The sequence below is a fragment of the Nannobrachium achirus genome (genome assembly GCF_963921795.1).
Source record: "Nannobrachium achirus genome assembly, chromosome: 23".
Classification (NCBI taxonomy): domain Eukaryota; kingdom Metazoa; phylum Chordata; class Actinopteri; order Myctophiformes; family Myctophidae; genus Nannobrachium; species Nannobrachium achirus.
Window position 1 is genome coordinate 15,811,611 of NC_137830.1, and position 21,680 is coordinate 15,833,290.

At 42.7% G+C, this 21,680-nt stretch overlaps 1 protein-coding gene across 1 annotated transcript in view; it reads right to left on the minus strand.

Moving 5' to 3' along the window:
- LOC308309219 (receptor-type tyrosine-protein phosphatase beta-like) overlaps nt 1-21,680 on the minus strand; it is a 119,451-nt gene that overhangs the window by 43,297 nt on the left and 54,474 nt on the right. Inside the window, exons 15-23 of the mRNA XM_080754722.1 lie at nt 20,081-20,246; nt 18,953-19,083; nt 18,162-18,306; nt 16,559-16,828; nt 12,939-13,114; nt 11,715-11,868; nt 10,633-10,733; nt 9,458-9,623; nt 8,237-8,518 (exon numbers count right to left, since the gene is read on the minus strand). Coding sequence (XP_080610848.1) covers nt 8,237-8,518; nt 9,458-9,623; nt 10,633-10,733; nt 11,715-11,868; nt 12,939-13,114; nt 16,559-16,828; nt 18,162-18,306; nt 18,953-19,083; nt 20,081-20,246 — 1,591 coding nt within the window. The remainder of the gene's footprint in view (nt 1-8,236; nt 8,519-9,457; nt 9,624-10,632; nt 10,734-11,714; nt 11,869-12,938; nt 13,115-16,558; nt 16,829-18,161; nt 18,307-18,952; nt 19,084-20,080; nt 20,247-21,680) is intronic.

A 21,680-nucleotide genomic window follows, 5' to 3' on the forward strand; every position in this document is an offset into this window, starting at 1 on the left:
GCATGACGTTGAATGCAGCAGAGCTGTATGCTGCCACAATGGCTGCTGTGAAAAGGGTAGGATATTATCTATCTATAAATGCGACAAATCTCTGTCTGTCTGCGTGTCTGTCTGTAATCCGCGTATCTCGAGAACCGTTCGTCCCACCGGCTTCAGATTCGGCACGTGCGTTCCCCGCCGCCGCGCGGAGTGCAGTGCCAGGCCTCGACCCGACCCGACTCGCGGTTTTCCGAAACCGGCGCAAAACGTTCGGAATCTCCTTATGCGGAGCTGATTGTTGACATCAGGCTGTTCGGGAGGAAATCGGCGCAAGCGCTGATTCATTGTGACATCACTTCATAAAAGGCTCTGAGATCACGTACACCACATGAGTCAACAAAAAATGCCATGGTTACGTATTCTGATGTTCCTATATGGGCATAAAAGGACAGGACACAGGCAAACATATGGTCAAAACGGCTCTTATGACAACAGGTATGGGGTTTGCATTAAAGAGTGGGGCATTCATTCCCTATTTCAAATTAGGCACGCGCGTTCCCCGCCATGGGCATAAAATGGATGCAAACAGACAGATACGGATATCTCCATATATGAGCATAAATGGACACAGGCAAACAGATGGTCAAAGATCTCCATATATGGGCATAAAATGGACTCAAAAAGACATACAGATATCTCCATATATGGGCATAAATGGACACAGGCAAACAGATGGTCAAAACGGGTCCTATGACAACAGGTATAATGGGGTTTGCATTAAAGGGGGAACCAGCACTGTGCAACACAGTAGGAGGCACAGACAGATACAGAGATCTCCATAATGGGCATAAAGGGACACAGACAAACAGATACAGAGATCTCCATATATGGGCATGAAATGGATGCAGACAGACAGATACAGATATCTCCATATATGAGCATAAATGGACACAGGCAAACAGATGGTCAATACAGGTCCTACAGAGATCTCCATATATGGGCATAAAATGGACGCAGACAGACAGATAACTCCATGTATGGGCATAAATGGACACAGGCAAACAGATGGTCAAAACGGGTCCTACAGAGATCTCCATATATGGACATAAAATGGACGTAGACAGATAGATATCCCCATATATGGGCAATGGCATAAATGGACACATGCAAACAGATGGTCAAAACAGATCCTATGACAACAGGTATAATGGGGTTTGCATTAAAGGGCGGGGCATTCATCCCCTATATACATTGTTCCCGAGTTGGCCAGGGCGACGTTCGGGCGGCCGAGCTTCTAGTATTAAGTAATTAAGGGATAACGTCTGGCTCTGCGGTCATCATCGAGTGATAAAATCCCGACTGATATAGCCCTGGCGCGATAGCGGAGGTGCCATATCGGCCTGAAGGGAACAACAGTCGCCTTGGAAAACAAGGAAGTGTTGATCACATAGAATCCATTTTCTGATACTGCATCATCTATTTCTCGCTTCAAATACTTTTAAAAACATTCTTGAGAGCAACGTTTAGTTGTAAATGACACTGTGTGTCTGTCTACATGGCTGTCATGTTGGTGTTCTGAGCCTTTGATTAGGCATCGGTCTGCTATAGAGCGGAACAGTCTGTTATCAAGAAATAACACACCACTGATTTCAGCGATTGACCAATCAGAATCAAGCATTCAACCAAGCCGTGTAATAATGGTGAAATAAGGTCTTCACATACAGGAGTGAACGTGCACCAACATACAGCAGAGCTGGTCTGATTGAGGAAAGAGACTTTAACACAACAAGCACATGGAGAAAGTAGCTAAGACAGATGACCTGACACAGTATTTCTGCATCATTAATGTCCCTGTGTTTATGTACACATCTAGGGATGGGGCGATATGAAAATGTCATATCACGATTATTAGTAAGTAAGTAAGTAAACTTTATTTATATAGCACCTTTCGAAACAAGGTTACAAAGTGCTTTACAGTATAAACAAAAGAAGACAAGATACAGAATAAAAATATGAACAAGATAAAAAATACAAAGATACAATACAAAAAGAAACCCAGGAAAAGGGCAATGACCTGAACAAGGGGGCATTATTGTGACTAAAGAAATCGCAATTTACGATATTATCACGATAATCAAAATCCATTATCCTGGGGCGGAACATTTGCCAAAAAATAGCCGATCTAGTGCGACGCGTTGTGAGCTTGTAGATCGGCAATTTTTTGGCAAAGACATTTGATAGAGAGTGAAAAAAGGATGTATTAAGTACGTATATTATAAGTACATTTTACCAATTATTGAGGGTTTAAGTGGTACCAGATGTGCAGCTCGGCAAATAAAAGGTGAATTGATCCCAGTGCATAAGGACGATATCACGATAAATTAAATCTCCACGATACGATAATATCGCGTATCGTCACATCCCTATACAAATCATCTGTGTGTGCATGGAGGAGTCCATCTATTTGTGTGACTGAAGAAAGACTTGATTATCATTGACAGTGTTGCCTGCCTCTCTCTCTCTCTCTCTCTCTCTCTCTCTCTCTCTCTCTCTCTCTCTCTCTCTCTCTCGTCATAGAGTCGTTGGTTTATTGCACGTGTACATCAATCACATCAACACTCACACATAAACACCCCGTCCACTGACGCTGCTTGGCTGACTGCCTGTCTCACTCAGTGCCAGTCCAAGCGTCTGTCTACCAGCCTGTACCTGTCTGTCTGTCTGTCTGTCTGTCTGTCTGTCTGTCTGTCTGTCTGTCTGTCTGTCTGTCTGTCTGTCTGTCTGTCTGCCTGCCTGCCTGCCTGCCTGCCTGCCTGCCTGCCTGCCTGCCTGCCAGTCCATCTATCTGCTGGATTTGTATATACAATACATACATTTTCTCAGACAGCTGCCTCACTATTATTCTGTTGCTGAACCCTCTTTGGCACACATATAAACATGTATAATATAGTCGCTGTCGGGTGAAAATCTTGAACGTCTAAAACAGTTGCTTTTCAGGAAACATATTCCTTTAAAAAATATAGAAAAAAAAGACAATCGACAACGCAATGCAATGTGAGCTTTTAGATCTGCCATCTTTGGGTGACTATGTTGTACGGTGAAGTAGGACATATAGTTTACGGACAAAAGAAACCATAAAATGTGTAAACATGGACATAAAAGTCTGCTTCTGCCAATTTTTGTATTTATTCAAACTAAGCCAGAAGTAAACCCCCCCGATCCCCAAAGTTTTATTGACGTTTCTTTTCTTTTTCTTTTTTTTTCAAGCACAGAGAAAGAAATGATGCAGAAAGGTCTGTCTGTCTGTCTGTCTGTAATGTGTATTGGGACACACATCCCAATGCATACTGATGTCATCATTGCTTCCAATTTCATCAGCCCAAACAAATGCAATATCTCGTCACTGTCGCCGGGCAGAAACCTCGTATCTCCAAGTTTCAAATGTGTACTTTTTTTTCGTAAAGTAAAGCCCCGCTTCACCACAGAAGACTGTCGCACAACACTAGTCTGTACAACACCGCCTCGTGTGCTTGCAGATCGGCTATTTTCACTATTTTGAATCATTTTAAAAAATGCTGAACACAAAACGAACGGTTTTGGACATACAAGGTTTCCACCCGACAACGACGATTTGGAACTGAAGAACTGAACTTATTTTAATTTCTTTTGGAACTTATTTCCCCGCTCTGATGATGTTCAGTGGCTCAGTGCAGAACGGAACAAGCTCATCTGTTCACTCTATCTCTCTCTCTGTGTGTGTGTGTGTGTGTGTGTGTGTGTGTGTGTGTGTGTGTGTGTGTGTGTGTGTGTGTGTGCGTGCGTGCGTGCGTGCGTGCGTGCGTGCGTGCGTGCGTGCCTAATCAGTTCTGCGCCTCAACCTACCCCACTGAGCTGCAACTTTGATTAAGTTGGATCCATCTCTCTGTGGGTTTCATGAAAGGAACAAACTAGGTTAAATCTGATATTGAGGAATGGGACACACGCGCACACGCACACGTGCACACGCACACACGCACGCACACACACACACACACACACACACACACCAAAGTCACATGACTACCTATTACCAGTACGTATAACCAGATGACTTCCTGGCAAAAGCGTGTTGGCCAATGAACCCTGTGATCAAAATGACCTGTGTGCAGTCTTCAGTGCATTCAATGTCTCTCTCACTCTTTCAGAGTACCATTAGGCTATTTAAGCTTGGTACCGCGATGGCAGATGACAACGGCAACCGGAAATGATCAGCCCCCCATAGATCAACCTGCCGCCGTAGCAGCCGGCTGTACTCCGCCAGAAGGTCCCTTTCCACGTTGCGCCTACAACGCCTGCTGTATAGACGTGTCGCCATGGGAACCAAAGCGTTCAGTGAAAGAGGTGGGACCCCGTCGCCGACGGCTCTTTGCTTAACAATTTGGACCACAGCGGCGATTGCGTCACAGCAGCCGTAGTGCCGCCTCACGTTGCCGTAGTAGGAACGCGATAAAATAATCATATTTTAGCTGGGATCCCCCCCCACCCCCACCCTGACGAGCACTAAGAGTTGAGGCATTACATTTTGTATAACACGGTTCTACAAATGAGCATGTAGATCGGCTATTTTCACAATTTCAGCCTCTAATATTTGACAATTTGACCGATATTTAATTTGTACTTTATACACTTTTAACTTTATGTTGGTTTGTTTACTTAAAACACTGGTGCACATTAAGTTAATCATCTGGGGACCCCCTAAAATAATTTGGGGACCCCCCTGGGGGTTCCGACCCACAGGTTGAGAACCACCGGCCTACAGATATATCTGGTTCATACTGGATCCCCATTGGCTGCCCAGCAGAGAAACTTGGAAAGCGATAACTAGACAAGTTTGTCAAAGTAGGCCAGAGTCTCTCTCTCTCTCTCTCTCTCTCTCTCTCTCTCTCTCTCTCTCTCCCCCTCTCCCTCTCTCTCTCTCTCTCTCTCTCTCTCGGCCCTTGATTATAGGTTTGCAGTGTTGAAACTGTCATCCAGAGCCTATAAAGCCTCGAACAGAGTCGGGTCAGTGCGGTGTAGTCTTTTTGAGCGTTAACGTTGTAGTTTTATGACTCAAAAAGACTACACCGCACTACACCGCGGTGGATAGCCTTCCACCGCAGACCCGACTCTGTTCGAGGCTTAACACAGCTAGTGGTGTAAAGTAATTAAGTACATTGACTTAATTTGCAATTTCCAATACTATATTTTGATATCATTATTACAAAACCTACATTAGTTCAACTTCAACTCTGCCATTTAAGAATAGCCAATCTACAAGCTCTGAGCTTGTAGATCTGCCAAATTATTTTGGGGGGTCCCCAGATGTTTAGCTAAATGTTAACGTTGTTTTCTCACTCAACAGTAATCAGACCAACATACAGGGTATCTGCACATTTATAAATTGACAAATTGAGATTGTGAAAATCTACATGCTCAAACAACGCCTCGAGGCATTGTGAGCATGTAGATCTGCTATTTTCACAATGAAATAGAAAGAGACAAACTACTGTAGATGTAATGCCAACTCCTACAATTCCAAGTGCTTGTGCAGGGTGGTGGGGTCCCCAATTCAAACATTATGCTTTGGGGGTCGCGGCCTGAAAAGGTTGAGAACCTCTGCTGTAGTCATTGTGTACTTGCTGCTACTTTTCTATTCCCACGAGACAGTTAAATGCAGACCCACAGCTATATCAGGTCTGAACGAATCACACAATAAAGAATCAATGGATCAATGAACGCTAACAAACAAACAAACAAACAGACGGTACTCAAGTTGTTGACAACCACACATTCAGAGCTCTACCCCCCGGCTCCACCGAGCGCGTCGAGCGTCGCGTCAACGTCAACGTTGGGAACGCTCCCGTTTTAATCAATGAAGGGAGCTCCACTGCCGACGGTAACGTCAACGTCGGACGCTCCGGTGCCGGCGTCCAAACTCAAAAATTGCCCCGGTTCAATTTTTTGACGGCGTCCACAACGTCCAGTCATGTATAAATTATGATTAAATGTAATTGCATTGCATATTAAATGTATATACCGTACGTGCCTTTCTGCTGTTGGATATCCATTCACGTCATTCACAAGGGTGACTAGATGTCCCAAAATTCCTCGCATATTTTTTTATGTAATTACAGTGGTCTTCCCACTTGATATAGGCTAATCACAAGTTCACAACAGGCAACAACTTTCTCAATTCTTCCTCCTAAAAACAGGCCAGCAGTGAGTGACTGAGTCTGATTTTAGGCTATACATTATCGTGGCTGCGCTGGACTGGTGTACCGAAAATAGCCAATCTACAAGCAGTCACAACAGCATGATGACAGATTCATGCACTCGACATGTTGTGAGCTTGTATATCTGCTATTTTTTTCCGGCACTTTACACAGCATAAATTATTATAATTAGGCATATATAGGCTAACACTACAGTTGATAATGCGAATATCCTATGATCTTTGATTGAAATATCAACACATTCACGTTCAGTGGAGCCAGTCGGACGGCAACGTGTCTGCGTCAATGACGCCGTCAAGACGCAGAGCAACGCGACGCAGCCAGTGGAGCCCTGGGGTAAGACGGCCTGATAAAGATTCTTCCGCACAAATTGTTGGTGATAATAAACACCTTTAACCCATTAAACCTGGAACGCATTATCACGCATTATTGCTTTAAACCACTATTTTATGCCTGAACTATTAAAAAATAGTAGCTCTACAAGCTTGTAGATCTGCTATTTTTGAAAAATAGTGAACATTTTGTGCAAGTCTTTGAATATTTTTGACCCGATTCTATAAATGTCTTCTAAATCCTTCTAAGGTTTTTGAAAAAACGCATGTTTCAATGTCAGTGCGGTTCATAAACCTTTTCATGTCAAAAAACCCTAGAATTATATGTATTTGGCCGCCAACCCCCATCTTGAAATATTATGTATCAGAGACCCACCAGAAGCAATATGTGAGTTACAAATGTTCGCTTTAAAAAAATATATATCTAAATATTTGCACATATTTTCATATGTTTTTTCAAAAATAGCAGATCTACAAGCTCGCAGCACAGCACTCGGTGCCGCGCTGTGAGCTTGTAGATCTGCTATTTTTCAATAGCTAAAGTGCTGCTTTAATTAATCTGTTCCGCACCTGCTCCAATGTATGGAGGATCCATACATAGTTCACACAGCCCTGTAGCAACTCCTTCTCTTAGGGTGCCCTCTAGTGGTTGAAGCCCACACTCTTCAGGGTTATGGTACATTTAGGAGCAGAAAGGTATTCATGAAAACTAAATAAAACATGTTCAAATTATTGCTTTTTTGTTTGGCTGTATAATGTGGGTTGCAAGTCATGGTCTGAAGTACTTCACCCTGCGCAAGGTTCAAAGAATGTGATTTTACACTCAGTCAACTCAGTCGTTTTGCAGTGCAAATAATTGATTTTATGGAAGTATTTGTGCCTTGTATTTAGAAGAAGAAGGAAAATGAAAAAGAGGGGTTTAATTACTTTTCCATTCCATATAGCTACTCTTGGTCTATCGATAAATGTGTGTAATCTCTGTGTTCATGTCAAGGTGCAGGCTCGTCCATATGTGTTTACTTATTTATATCCATAATAATATATTTTTCCCTTAAAACCATGCAATATTGACACGTTTCACACAGATTTAATTTCTTTGCTAAATAGTTACTATATCGATTTTAAATCATTGAATCAAATCGTTGTTTGTTTCAATCGTTGTTAAAATGTATTGTTACACCCCTAGAAAGCATCTATGTGATTTTTTTCTATGTGAAGTCACTTTGTGCCGCGCTATGATCTATCTTTGGAAAATCATGATCCTTTTGCAAATCTTTGAATATATACATTTTTAAAGCAAACATTTTGAACACAAATCTTTGCTTCTGGGGGGTCCCTGGAACAAAATATTTGAGATGGGGGGTCTGCGGGAAAATACATATCATTTTGGGGGTCCTTGGCATGAAAAAAAAATGAGAACCACTGATATAGAAACAACATGTTTTTTCAGAAAACTTTTACGATTTAGAAGACATTTGTAAAATCAAGATGTGTTAAGATGTGTTTTAAAAATAAGTTGACGTCATGGTATCAATGAAGTCATAGTGTTATGCCAAATATTTCAATGCCCATTTGCAATACCCTGATTGCCCACCAGTGGTCCCCTGCCCACAGGTTTGGTAAACACTGCATTAGAGACATGCTGAGGGTTCATTTCACTAATAATCCACTTACTTGTCCTGACGCCTCGCTGGATTGGCTGGCTACGGGCTGTGGGCCCGCCCCCAGACACGCCCCCACTGACGGTCCTCAGGGTGAAGTTATACAGTCGTCCCGGAAACATCCCGCCCACCACGCGTCCGGTTGGCTGAACATCGGTGATTGACAGGCTGTCGGGAGGAGTCCATTGGAGGTCAAAGCCATCGTAGTCCCCAGAGTTGGGGCCGGCCCAGGACAGCTCCAAGGTGTCATTGGTCGGACCCTGTTTGACGGACAGGTGGGAGGGCGACTCCGGAGCTAAGAAAAGAGGAGAAAGAATTACTACAGAATGCATGTTTGAGCGTGTAGATCTGCTATTTTAACAATTAGTGATCTTCTTCTGAAACTTGCTGGTCCACATTTTAATACAGAAATGCACTGATATTAAATAGAAAATGTAGGTCAAATAGTAATTCACCCTTTGTCAGCCTTCTGATTGGTCCCTGACTGGCCAACCAGAAAAATCCTTCTCTTTTGCTACAGGGGGGCGGAGTTATGCAGTCGGACAAAGTCCCGATTCTTTCATTCACATCAATGCAAAGAGTGTGGTTTTAAATTGCCTTGAATCAATATTTATTTTTATCTTTTGCTTTGTCATGATAAATAGGAACTTTTCGGAACACAATACAGTGAATACACAGTGAATATTATTGAAATGATGATTTTTTTGTCCCACCTAGTAACCGAGCGACAGGATGCGGGACTTGACAAAGAGTGAATTTGCACTTTTGAATACTTAAAGGAGTAGTTCACCACTTTTCAACCTGTCTTCATATAATAGGTCCTCACTAATGTTCATGATAAAATATCACAATTTTTTTCTACTCGGTCCAAGTCTCCTAGGAGTGCTGTGGGAAGTTCAGAATCCATCGTCTTGTGACATCATAATTTTCCAAAAAAAAAAAAAAAAATGTTATTATCGCGAGAACAATGGCTTCCACTTTAAAATTGCAACTTTTCAGGAATAGAAAGCCTGCAGTTTCTATAAGCTGGATTGGCAATCGATGATGTCACAAGACTATGGGTTTCTGACCTGCCCACAGCCCGCCTCTGAGAAAAAAAAAAAAAAAAAGAAGCAATTTTTGAGTGAGGACCAATTATATGAACATAGGTTGAAAAGTGGTGGAGTGCCCCTTTAAGTATTTGAGTATTTCTTTTAAAAGCAAGTAGCTTGTGTCATCGTATGTGTTTACTAACCAGTGCGTCCCAGTACTGAAGCACTATTGGTCAGATCCCCGCTGTGCGTGATGACCTCAGCTCGGTACAGCCTACCGGGGATCAGCCCAGGGAACATGTGACTTGTATGCTCCGCCCCCAGTTTCTGGGCCCCCAGCGTATCTCCAACAGAGTTGTAGAGAATCACCTGACGTTAGGCAAACATGACAATGGTTATGTTTAGCAGCTTGGTAGGAAAGTACCGTAGTACAACAGCAGTTCTCAAGGACCCCCTAGGGCAATGGTTCTCAACCTGTGGGCCGGGACTCCCAGGGGGGTCCCCAAATTATTTTGGGGGGTCAGAAATTGTGAAAATAACCGTTCTACATGCTCACATCGCATGTAGATCTGCTATTTTCACAATAGAACCTTGTTATACAAAATGTAATGCCTCAATTCTTAGTGCTCGTCAGGGTGGGTGGGGTCCCCAGTTAAAATATGATTATTTTGGGGGTCGCGGCCTGAAAAGGTTGAGAACCAGTGCCCTAGGGGTCCTTGAGGGGGTTCCAGGGGTCCCCAGCCAAATTAGTTAAAAATGTTAACCCTGTATAAATCAGGTATTTGAAAATAGACAATCTTTAAGCTCACAATCCGTCACGTGGCGAAGCGTTGTGAGCTTCCCCCCCAAAAGATCATTGAGAAAATACGAACATTTTTGAGTTTGTGGGTTCGTGTCACAAAACATTTTCAGATGGGGGTCTGCAGCACTCTGCAGCTAAATCCGCAGCCCAATAATGGGTCGCGACCCACTGTTTGGGAAGCACAAAATGTCTTTCTATCCAACAGTCAGACCAACAGGACAGGACATGTGTCTGTCTGTCTATCCGTCCGTCCGTCAGTCAGTCAGTCAAAAGTACAATTATGAGGTATTTGTACTTTACTGGAGTATTTCCAATTTCCAATAGTTTTACTTCTACTCCTCTACATCTAAGAGGCAAATACTGTACTTTTACTCCACTACAATTATTTGAAAACTTAAGTTACTAGTTACTTTGTAGATTTTGATTATTATTACAAAACATACATTAACCACTTCAGTATATACTGTACATTTCGGCCATTTGAACACAGATGATCTTCAAGCTTACAATGCGTCACAACGCATCAGTCAGTCAGTCAGTCAGTCAGTCAGTCAGTCAGTCAGTCAGTCAGTCTACCTGATAACTCGTCCTGGTGCCCTCTCCATGCTGCCAGCTGACCGTCAGTCTGTCTGTCTGTCCTCCATTCTGCACCTGTAGGGAGGAGGCTGGAGAGGGGACTGAAGACAGACAGACAGACAGACAGACAGACAGACAGACAGACAGACAGACAGACAGACACAAGTTAGAAAGGACAATAGAGAATAGTAAAAAGTAAACTGACAGCATCTCCCGAAGGTTTGAAAAGGCTTCGGTAGTTTCATCCAACAGTTTGCAAAAAAAGATTATCTCCCTGTTCCATCTTAACGGTCAACAAACCGACAGCAAGAAAACACATTTTTTAATCTCCATAAACCCAATGAAAACAATCCATCCACAACAACACACATCAGCATTTAGATATCTGATAGGGATGAGAAAGTTATGACAGTCGGGTTAGATAGAAAGAGTGCGTGAGAGAGTGCGTGAGAGCGGTAATGTGTGTGCATGTGTGTGTGTGTTGTGGAAGTAGTAGTAGTAGTAATAAAAGCACACATTACTCCATCATATTGAACAACACCCACTGCTGCTGCTGATAATAATAAAATAATAATAATAATAATAATGTGGGTTATCCTTTTAGCATTCTATTGTATAAATCTTTGCCACTATCCCATGTTTTTGCAAACCTATTAATAAAGTATTCAATAAATCAATCAAAAAGCGTCTAGACTCCAGGCCAGGGGGGATTAAAAGCTAATATTATGTACTTTGAATGTTAACAGAGTCTAATAGCCAAAATGTGTTGTTTATCTTTTATTCAATAAACGTTTTGTTTGCAACTACCTGAACTCTCATTTTTATTGAACTGAGAGTTCTGCCAATGCAGGGTCAGACTTTTTTTCTTATTTATTATCAAATCTTAGGTATATTAATGATAAAGTTGAAAATGAGTGGTATTCCCCTTTAACTGTGTTTTTTTTCTTCTTTTTTGTTAACTTATTACACTGTTTTAACCTGTTTTTTTAACCTGAACATAAAGCACTTTGAACTGCATTCATGTCTGAAACGTGCTCTATAAATAAAGATTAGTATTATCATAACTCTCTGGCTGAACTTACCAGTCCTGGCCAGCAGGGCGGAGTCGCTGGACATGCCTCTGCTCCAGCTGACCACCTCCAGTCTGTACAGAGAGCCTGGCTGCAGGCTGCAGAACACACAGCTCTCTGTGTCTGGACTCACCCTCTGGGTGTCCACCAGCACACCACCAGCAAGCTGCACACGCACACACGCACACACACACGCACACGCACGCGCACGCACACGCACACGCACACGCACACGCACACACACACACACACACACACACACACACACACACACACACACAGAGAGAGAATAGGGAATTTCAGTAGAAACTAGGGATGGGCCGATATGAAAATTTCATTACATATCACAATTATTGTGACAAAAGAAATCGAGATTTACGATAATCAAAATCCATGATCGATCATGGGGCCGAACATTTGCCCCCAAAAAATAGCAGATCTACAAGCTCACAGCGCGCCGATACGATTACCGTGAGTGTTTTTTATCACCATAAACGATATTATCGATTATCGTCCCATCCAGTAGAAACCAGAAGCATTTTAATCCTAAGAATATACTGTAGCTCTATTTATAAAATGAATTAATTGATTGATTGATTGATTGATTGATTGATTGAATACTTTATTAGAAGTTTGCATAAGAATGTACAGTTCACTGATACAAGGTCAACTAAAAGTATAAAGATCCACAAGAAAGCTTTTACGTTTAAATTGGGGTCCCTTTGTAGGTCTTCTACTGTAGGTCCGCGATTCCGCGTTTCCGTAACACCTCAATGTCTATAACTGACCTCAATGCCTATGGCTGACCTGCCCATATATAGAGATTCCTGATGTCATCCTGCCCATATATGGAGGCTGACCTGCCCATATTCGGAGATCCTTATGAATGCCAATATATATATATATTGTACATGTCAGTCTAACCAATATGCCCATATCGCCATATACATGGATCTCCATATATGGGTATCAGGGATCTCCATACAGTAACTGGTAAGGTAACTGGACCGATCGATATATATATTAATAAAGGATAAAATAAAATAAAAGTCCATATATGCATTCCCAGATGATGCCCTGTTAGGGGAACCACAGTAACAGAATCCATATATGGCCAAGACAGATGGCCAAGACAGATGGTGCGACCTCGCCCTTTTGGGTCCCCAGTTCAAATATGATTATTTTGGGGGTCGCAACCTGAAAAGGTTGAGAACCGCTGGTCTAGGCTCCGCCCACCTTGTGATGCTCCCTCCAGGCAGTGACCACGTCCTCCTGGTGGCTGCTGGTTGCCGTGGCGACCCTGTAGAGTGACAGGTGGTAGACCTCCACTGTGCCCTCAGAGGGACGCCAGGAGAAGGACACACACGAGCTGTTGGCCCAGCTCACCTCCAGACTACTGACCGCTGTCGGACCTGGGAGAGAGACAGTAGAGAAACACAGAGAGAGAGAGAGAGAGAGTAGTACATACAGAACAGTTTAGACCTGTGTTTCTCAAATGGGGATTCCCAAACTTTTTTGTCTCAGGGCACCCCATAAATAATTTTAATCCGAGGCACCCCTACATTATAATTTTCACTCCCAGCACCTTATATTTATGGAATATCGTCGTTGTCAGGTGGAAACCTTGTATGTCCAAAACCGTTCGTTTTATATTTATCATCAATAAAATGTACTAAACTAAAAAAAAAACTAAAAGACGTTTCTGCCCGACAGTGACGATATTTTAGTGATTATGTTGTGAGGAAAACGTTGAGATAATAGCCATTTTGGTTAGAACTGACTGAAAATAACTTTGTACTTCAAGTTTAAAATGATACTAAATATTTTTTCAAGTGTCCAAATAAATTCCAAATATTATCAAATTATCTCGCGGCACCCCTCGACTGCTGTCACGGCACCCCAGGGTGCCCCGTCACCCACTTTGAAAACCCCTGCCCTAGGGGTACGCGGGGTACTGCAGGGGGTATGTGAGAACTAGAAAAGGGGAATATGTATTTTAGTGTTATGGTCAATAATACAACATTGACAGACTGTACCTGCTCATCTGTACATTGTTAAACCAAATGATATCAATACCTTGACTAGTACAACTGTTATTGAATAGAAAGCAACGTTTATTTGCCATTATGCTGTTTTATTTTGAAGAGTAGAGCAAGCTAAAGTACAGTACATTACAGCAGTGTTTCCCAAACGTTTTAGCTCGAGACCCAAAAGAACAAAGTCCGGGACACAAACTAGTGAAAATATCAGATCTACAAGCTCATAACGCGCTGTGATGCGACGCGTTGTGAGCTTGTAGATTGGCTATCTTAAAATAGCCTAGGTATAAAATAGGGATTAATAAGTGGATTAATGTACGTGTTTTGTAATAAATGTTATAATATTTATATCTGCAAAGTAACTAGTAACTGAAGTTTTCAAATTAATGTAGTGGAGTGAGTACAACGTTTACATCCGAGATCCGTAGTGGACTAGAAGTATTGGAAATTGGAAACACACAAGTAAAGTACAAATACCTAAACATTGTACTGAAGTACAGTACTTAACTACATACCAGTGGCGAATTTTCAGGACCTTCAGGGTATTCAGAGAAGACCCAGGGATCCTCAGAAGAAAGAAAATAATATTTTTATTTTTAAATAAAAAATATATTTTTATTTTTTATTATTTTTATTAAAATAATTACAATTATTTGTGTTGGTAATCTGTTAAACTGCACTGTTTCGCTCGCTATACTCGTTGTAGTTGTTTCTTCCCCAAGTTCTGTGCATAGGGAGTGCTTGTGTGCTGGGAAAAATAACAGCCAATGAGAGATTTTTTCTACTGAGTCTCTGCGCAGATTACTCTCACTCGCAGTACTTCTAGAATTCCCTGAGCCAGTTCCCCATAATACAAGCCTTGGTGTGGATTGACAGTTTGATCAACCAATCATATTTTGAGGGCTCTGGTCAAGGGTATACGGAACACCCACGTTCAACCACCAATCAAAATGAGTCAAGTGACTACTGGCCAATCACAACACGGCTTTTCCGGGACTTGGAGTGGAACAACAAGCATGTTTCACACTCACTATGCACAACACGTGAAACTTGTAAAGTAAACAGACGCGACATGGCTGCAGCTGGAGTGAACGCTGTGGATTTATTATTATCGTTGCCTTTTTCAAGAAGACTGTTTTATGAAAAGATGGACAGAACTTAAAAGGAATGATAGCTTTATGAACCCATCTTTGAGAAATTCACCCAAAAGGACAGGAGGATGTTTTTCTTTTCTTCAAGTGAACAACTTCATTGGTGAGAGAAACTGAATTAATTTATATTGCTGGATATGCCGCTGTGCATTTAATTTCCATTGATTGATCATTGAAGAATGTATTAGAAGTTTGCAATTGGAAAAGGTACAGTTTCATGACAGTACAAATCACTGGTCAGCTAAAAGGAGATCCTAGTAAACCTTACAGCTTATTTACACAGGAACCACTTTATGTATCTCATATAACATTGAAAGACAGATTGATACACTTAGGACTGTTTTTGTCTATTTAATGTGGGTCTTTCTTGACGTGGTCTTTCTTTGCATTGATAGCTGGTGTTGTTACATGATGGTGGACAGTGCGTTTTGCTTTGTAAAGCGCGCTATGTTAAATGGACGTTTCGATTGGTTGCGCTGGTTGTGTCTTGTGTGGCTCTGTCTGTCAGCAGCGCACATCTATTTAATCCTTATATTGGCATTGGTTTGGAAGTCTTTGAGTATGTGTGTAGTGCTAATTAGGTTAAGTCTACCCAGCGTGCTTGCCTTGTACACAGTCTGCTGTTCATTGTTAACCAGTTTTGTAAAAGAAAAAGAAGAATGAAAAAGGCATACAATTTGTGCGCATGTGCACGCGCGGGGGGGGGGGGCGGTGGTGCGTCCCCGAAGGTCCGGTCCCTTGGGGCACGCATCGCCACTGCTACATACATAGTTGCTTTACACCAGTGGTTCTCAACCTTTTCAGGCCGCGACCCCCAAAATAATCATATTTTAACTGGGGATCCCCCCACCCTGACGAGCACTAAGAGTTGAGGCCTCACATTTGTATAACATGGAACGCGAGGCGTTGTGAGCATGTAGATCGGCTATTTTCACAATTCCTGCCTCTATAATATTTGACAATGTGTGTAATTATACATTTTAGAGGTAAGTCCTTAAATTGTTACTTTAGAAATGTGCAGATACCCTCTCGAGTCGCCACTTAAACGTTATGTTGGTTTGTTTACTGTTGAGAGAGGAGACAATGTTGCACATTAACTCAACGGGTGCCCACGAGGTGGCAACGTGTCAATCTCTTTGATGTCTACGTGTGCCCAACGACACGTTTGCCGCGTTGTACAGTAAATTATAACTGTAGCACCTGTACTGTACTACCGCGGTGATGAAACAAACTCCATTTCCCAAAATGCACCGCGGGATCACATGACCGGGAAGTGCTGTCTTCTCGTTCACTGCCCTGTTTAGCTGCTGCACAAAGATGCCGTTTTCTCCTAATCTATAGCTTTTAAATCACTTTCATGTTCAAAACGGCAGCCTCTTCTACCGGCCCTCACAAAAAAGCTGTGGCTTAGGATTGATAAAAAACGGTCCTGACTGAAAGAAAAGATTTTCGCGAAATAAACAGGACATGCTTGGATTACATTGGATTACTTTTCTCGCCAGTAACTCGAAGGTAGGTAAAATGGCGGGTTGCCATGGGCACCAGCAAATTAAATGTTGAATCATTCTGGGCATCCAATGTGTTAAGTTAATCATCTGGGGACCCCCCAAGATAATTTGGGGACCCCACAGGTTGAGGACCACTGCTTTACACCACTGTGTCTTACGTGTCTGGCCCTCGGCGACAGCCTCCGGTGACTGGACCCCGCCGCTGAGCGTCAGCAGTCGAACCCGGTACCAGTTCCCCGACGTCAGCCCGTCCAGCAGCTCCCTGCGGGCGCCCGGTGACAGCGAGCGGTTGGCCAAGAGGACGCCGCCCTCGTCCAATAGCTGCAGGCGGTAGCCGTCGTACACGCCCACCGGCGTCTCCCAGGAGACCGTCAGGCTGTGCGTGGTGTGGTCGTTGTCAGCCTGGAGGGCTGTCACTCTGGCTGGGGCTGGATGGACGGACACACACACACACACACGCACACGCACACACACACACACAGACACAGTCACAGACACAGACACAGACACACACACACACACACACACACACACACACACACACACACACACACACACACACACATGAATAAATGTATCCATTAAGAACTGAGGCGATAATAATAAGTGGTTACACACAGATGCTTTCCCGGTATTAACAGCTTCAAATTCCAAATGTGAATTGTCCCAACCTAATGTGGTTTTGAGAACATAATATTTTTAAACAGAATTGAATGAATCTCAGAAACAATCACACAGTGGGGGTTGATTCAAAACATAGTGAAATATTATCTTCGAGACAGAGAATCAGTCAGTCAGTTAGACTCCATCTCCAATTGGGGAACCCCTATCGGTTAAAAAAAGGAAAGAATACGTATTTCTATTTATTTATGTTTTCCTTTGTTTAGCAGAATCTGCAGGGGCGTCAATTGGATATGGCAAGGTATGGCACCTGCCATACCTTGGCTACAGGGGGGGGGGGGGGGGAATAATAGACTTTCTTAACCCATTTAGGCCTAGAAATGATTGAACGCTTTAACCAGTGAAAAATAGCAGATATACAAGCTCACAGCGCGGCACCGAGTGCCGCGCTGCGAGCTTGTATATCTGCTATTTTTGAAAAAGTTGTGAAAATGTGTGCAAATCTTTGAATATTATGTATTTTCAAAGCGAACGTTTGTAACTCAAATTTTGCTTCTGGGTGGTCCCTGGAACTAAATATTTTGAGATGGGGGTCCGTGGCCAAATAAATATCATTTTGGGGGTCCTTCACATGAAAAGGTTTGAGAACCACTGACATAGTAGTCTCTCAAGAACAGACTAACTGAGCTCCAGTTAAGTGAAAGGGAGCTTTTCTTTGACGATGGCTATAGCCAGATTGCTGACATATAAACATAGGTTTTTCAAAAGATCTTAGAAGGATTCAAAAGACACTTATAGAATCGGGTCAAAATTCTAATTTTCACGATTTCTCAAAAATAGCAGATCTACAAGCTCGCAGCGCGGCACTCGGTGCCGCGCTGTGAGCTTGTATATCTGCTATTTTTCAATAGTTAAAGCATAAAATAATGATACACAATATGTGTACCCATTCTAAATGGGTTAAAATAAATGAATCATGCCTGTTGCTAAGGTATAGCAACATGACTGGTGTCTTGCACATGCGCCTTCGGGCGCGTTGCAGGACACCAGTCATGTTGCCATACTGTACCTTAGCTTTTGCTGAACTGACGCCACTGAGAATCTGTCTCGAGAGATTTTTACTCCATCTCTCTGTCCCACCTGTCCTGCCGGCCACCGTGTTGTTATTGGTCAGCTTCCCGCTCAGTGATTGGACGGTGACGGCGTAGGCCTGGCCAGGTGTCAGATCCAGGAACTCCAGGGAGGAGACGTGTTTGGGTACGGGACGGGTCTCCACCACACCGTCCTGGGACATAATAAACCACAACATGAACGTCTGTCAAATGCATCGCTCTGTTCTATAGTTTACCAGTACTGTATATATGGCATGCAACGCACCAACTCATCCATTTGTTCCATTTTTCTATCATTCATTTCTTTCCTTTTTTTTAATTTCTGATTTCATTGCATCCTTTTTATTTGCCCTTATTCTCCTTTTCAAACAACTTCTCTATCGAACTCAAAAAACCAAATTATCGCAAAATAATTGTAATAATAATAATAATAATGATCTTTATTGTCCCCGACGTGAAATTTGTCTTCACAAGTCTGTTCAAACAAAAAACAACGAATAACCATATAACACAAAACAAACATATCACAAAGACAGATCATCAGGTCCCCACTATGCACATAAAAAACATCCTAGTGAAGGAAGCAGTTTTCTTTAGTGCAGCGATGGCTGAGGGGACACAACTCCTGCTAAAATCAACCTTGTGCCACGTCATGGTTCTGTATCTTCGCCCCGATGGCTTGATTATTATTGAGGCTGCTAAGCTGATCAAGTACTTGTGCAAACTCATAAGTTCAACCCGAACTATTCAGAGAATTTCCGACACATTTTAATCTCGCTGTGTGACCCATGGTTTCCATTTGCCTGACATCCAGCTTACCGTGTTGGACAGGGACACGGTGTACATGTCCAGGTCTCCATCGCCGGGGGTCCACGTGGCTCCCAGGCCCCCCGAGGAGTCGGTCAGCCCTGGCCGTGGGTACAGGTGGAGGTTCCTCACTGCACTGGGGACTGGAGGGGAGACGAGAGAGGATAACAGGGGCGATGTTACATTTGAGCAGTGGTGTAAAGTAACTAAGTACATTTACTTAAGTAATGTACTTAAGTACAATTTTGAGTTATTTGTACTTTACTTGAGTATTTCCAATGTCCAGCACTTTTACTTCTACTCCACTACATCTCAGATCCAAATATTGTACTTTTACTCCACTACTTTAGTTACTAGTTACTTTGCAGATATAAATTATAATATTATAAAACATACATAAACCACTTTAGCCCTATTTTATACCTTGGATATTTGAAAATAGCCGATCTACAAGCTCACAACGCGTCGCGATGCGACACGTTGTGAGCTTGTAGATCGGCTATTTTCAAACATTTCGTACTTTTACTTAGGTACAATTTCATATCAATACTTTCATACTTTTACTCAAGTACATTTTGAATTCCAGACTTTTACTTGTAACGGAGTACATCTACATTGCAGTAATGCTACTTTTACTTAAGTACAAAATGTGAGTACTTTTTCCACCACTGCATTTGAGCTGGTTAGCCGAGGCCCTTTATTTACTACTAAACTATACAGTAACCTATCAGAGTGTGTGAGTGAGTGAAGGACCCCTAAAAGAACCCCATCTCAAAATACTCTGATCCAGGGAGGGGGCCTCCAGAAGCAAAGATTTGAGTTTGAATTTGCTTTAAAAAAACATACATAATCAAAGATAAAAATAGCGGATCTACAAGCTCATAGCGCAGATATACAAGCTATGAGCTTGCATATCTGCCATTTTTGAATAGCCAAAAAGTGCAAAATATAGTTAAAGTTGGTTAAAAAGATTTTGACACTACATTATCAACTAAAATGACACAGATGCTTTCCTGGTTTGCGCAGGAAAGTGAATAAGCCAAACGTGGTGCAGAAGTTAGATAATGTGTCCCTACCTGTGCGTCCCTCTATGAACTGAGTTCCCTACCTGTGCGTCCCGCTATGAACTGAGTTCCCTACCTGTTCGTCCCTCTATGAATTGGGCTCTCTGGTAGGGTCCACTGAACGTGGAGACCACGATCTTGTAGAGTCTTCCAGGGGTCAGGGAGGTCAGACGGTGCTGCCACACTGCGTTGCCCAGGGTTACCGGAGGAAAGACCCGTGTGTCGTTGAAGAGGAGGGTAACCTAGAGGGAGAGAAGGACAACCGTACAACATTATCCTTTATATCACTATACACACACACACACATGCACACACGCACACACACGCAACGCACAGTCACGCACACGCACACGCACACACGCACGCACGCACGCACGCACGCACGCACACGCGCACACGCACACGCACACACACGCACACACGCACACACACACGCACACACGCACACACGCACGCACACACGCACACACACACACCGGTATATAGGCCTACTGTATATATATATATTTTTTTTATTGTGCTTTAATAATATTTTTAAAGATGGGGTGCCATGATTAACAAGCTCACAACGCCTCGCAGCGCTCACAACGCCTCGTGCTGCGAGGCGGTGTGAGCTTGTAGATCGGCTATTTTCGACAAAGAGTTTTGGTGTAGAGGAGAAAAAGGGCAGACTAAGTATAGAGTGAAAAGTCAAGTTTATTAAGAATTGACGGTTCAAGTGGTTAAATATCTGAAACACCAATTTACACTAATCCAAAATACACTGATAACTGTGCTGTCAACCAATGAACCGATATGGAATCTATGAAAAGGTTGTGTGCTCTCTCAACTAAGGGGTCCTTGGCCTGAAAATGTTGAAGACCCCTGCTATAGAGTGTTTGTTCAGTAACAGGGGTCTCAGTAAACAGAAGCTAAATTTTTCAGGTACAGTAGGTGACAAAATGTCAGCAAACAAGGAGGAGAGAGTACCCATTTATCAGCTGCATTTCTACAGTGTTCGTCTTCCAGTTGTGTCCACTCCTTTCTTTGTGCCATCACTCCTATTTCACTTGTTTAATCTGTATCCTAACCTCGCCTCACCAGGCTTTCCTGAGAGAAAGCCTGGTATTCGTTTACTAAACAGGTTGGTTGATCCGGTCTAGACCGGATGATATCTTACGTCATTTTGTATTCAAAACGGACTACACTTTGGCCGGAACTACAGACCGGAATCAGTTTTATCCCAGTTAGCGCATGAGCAAAAACCAGGTTAAAACTGATTCCGGTCGGTAGTTCCGGCCAAATTGTAGTCCGTTTTGAATACAAAATGACGTGGGACCTCATCCGCTCCTGACCGGATCAAAAGCCCGAAATTGGAAGCGATCCCAGGCTACTGTATCCTGACTGAGTTCTCTACCCTGATTGGATGAATTTGGTATCCTGACCTGAAAATGCATTTTCTGTTTAATAAAAAGTTCGAAAGACGTGGAGACTCCCGTTACTGAACAAACAATGAATAGCAAAGATTACTATCCGAATATAGAGCTACAGATTTTAACCAAAGAAACCACTTACCCTTTTATACAAACTCTCTCTCTCTCACACACACACACACACACACACACACACACACACACACACACACACACACACACACACACACACACACACACACACACACACACACACACACACAC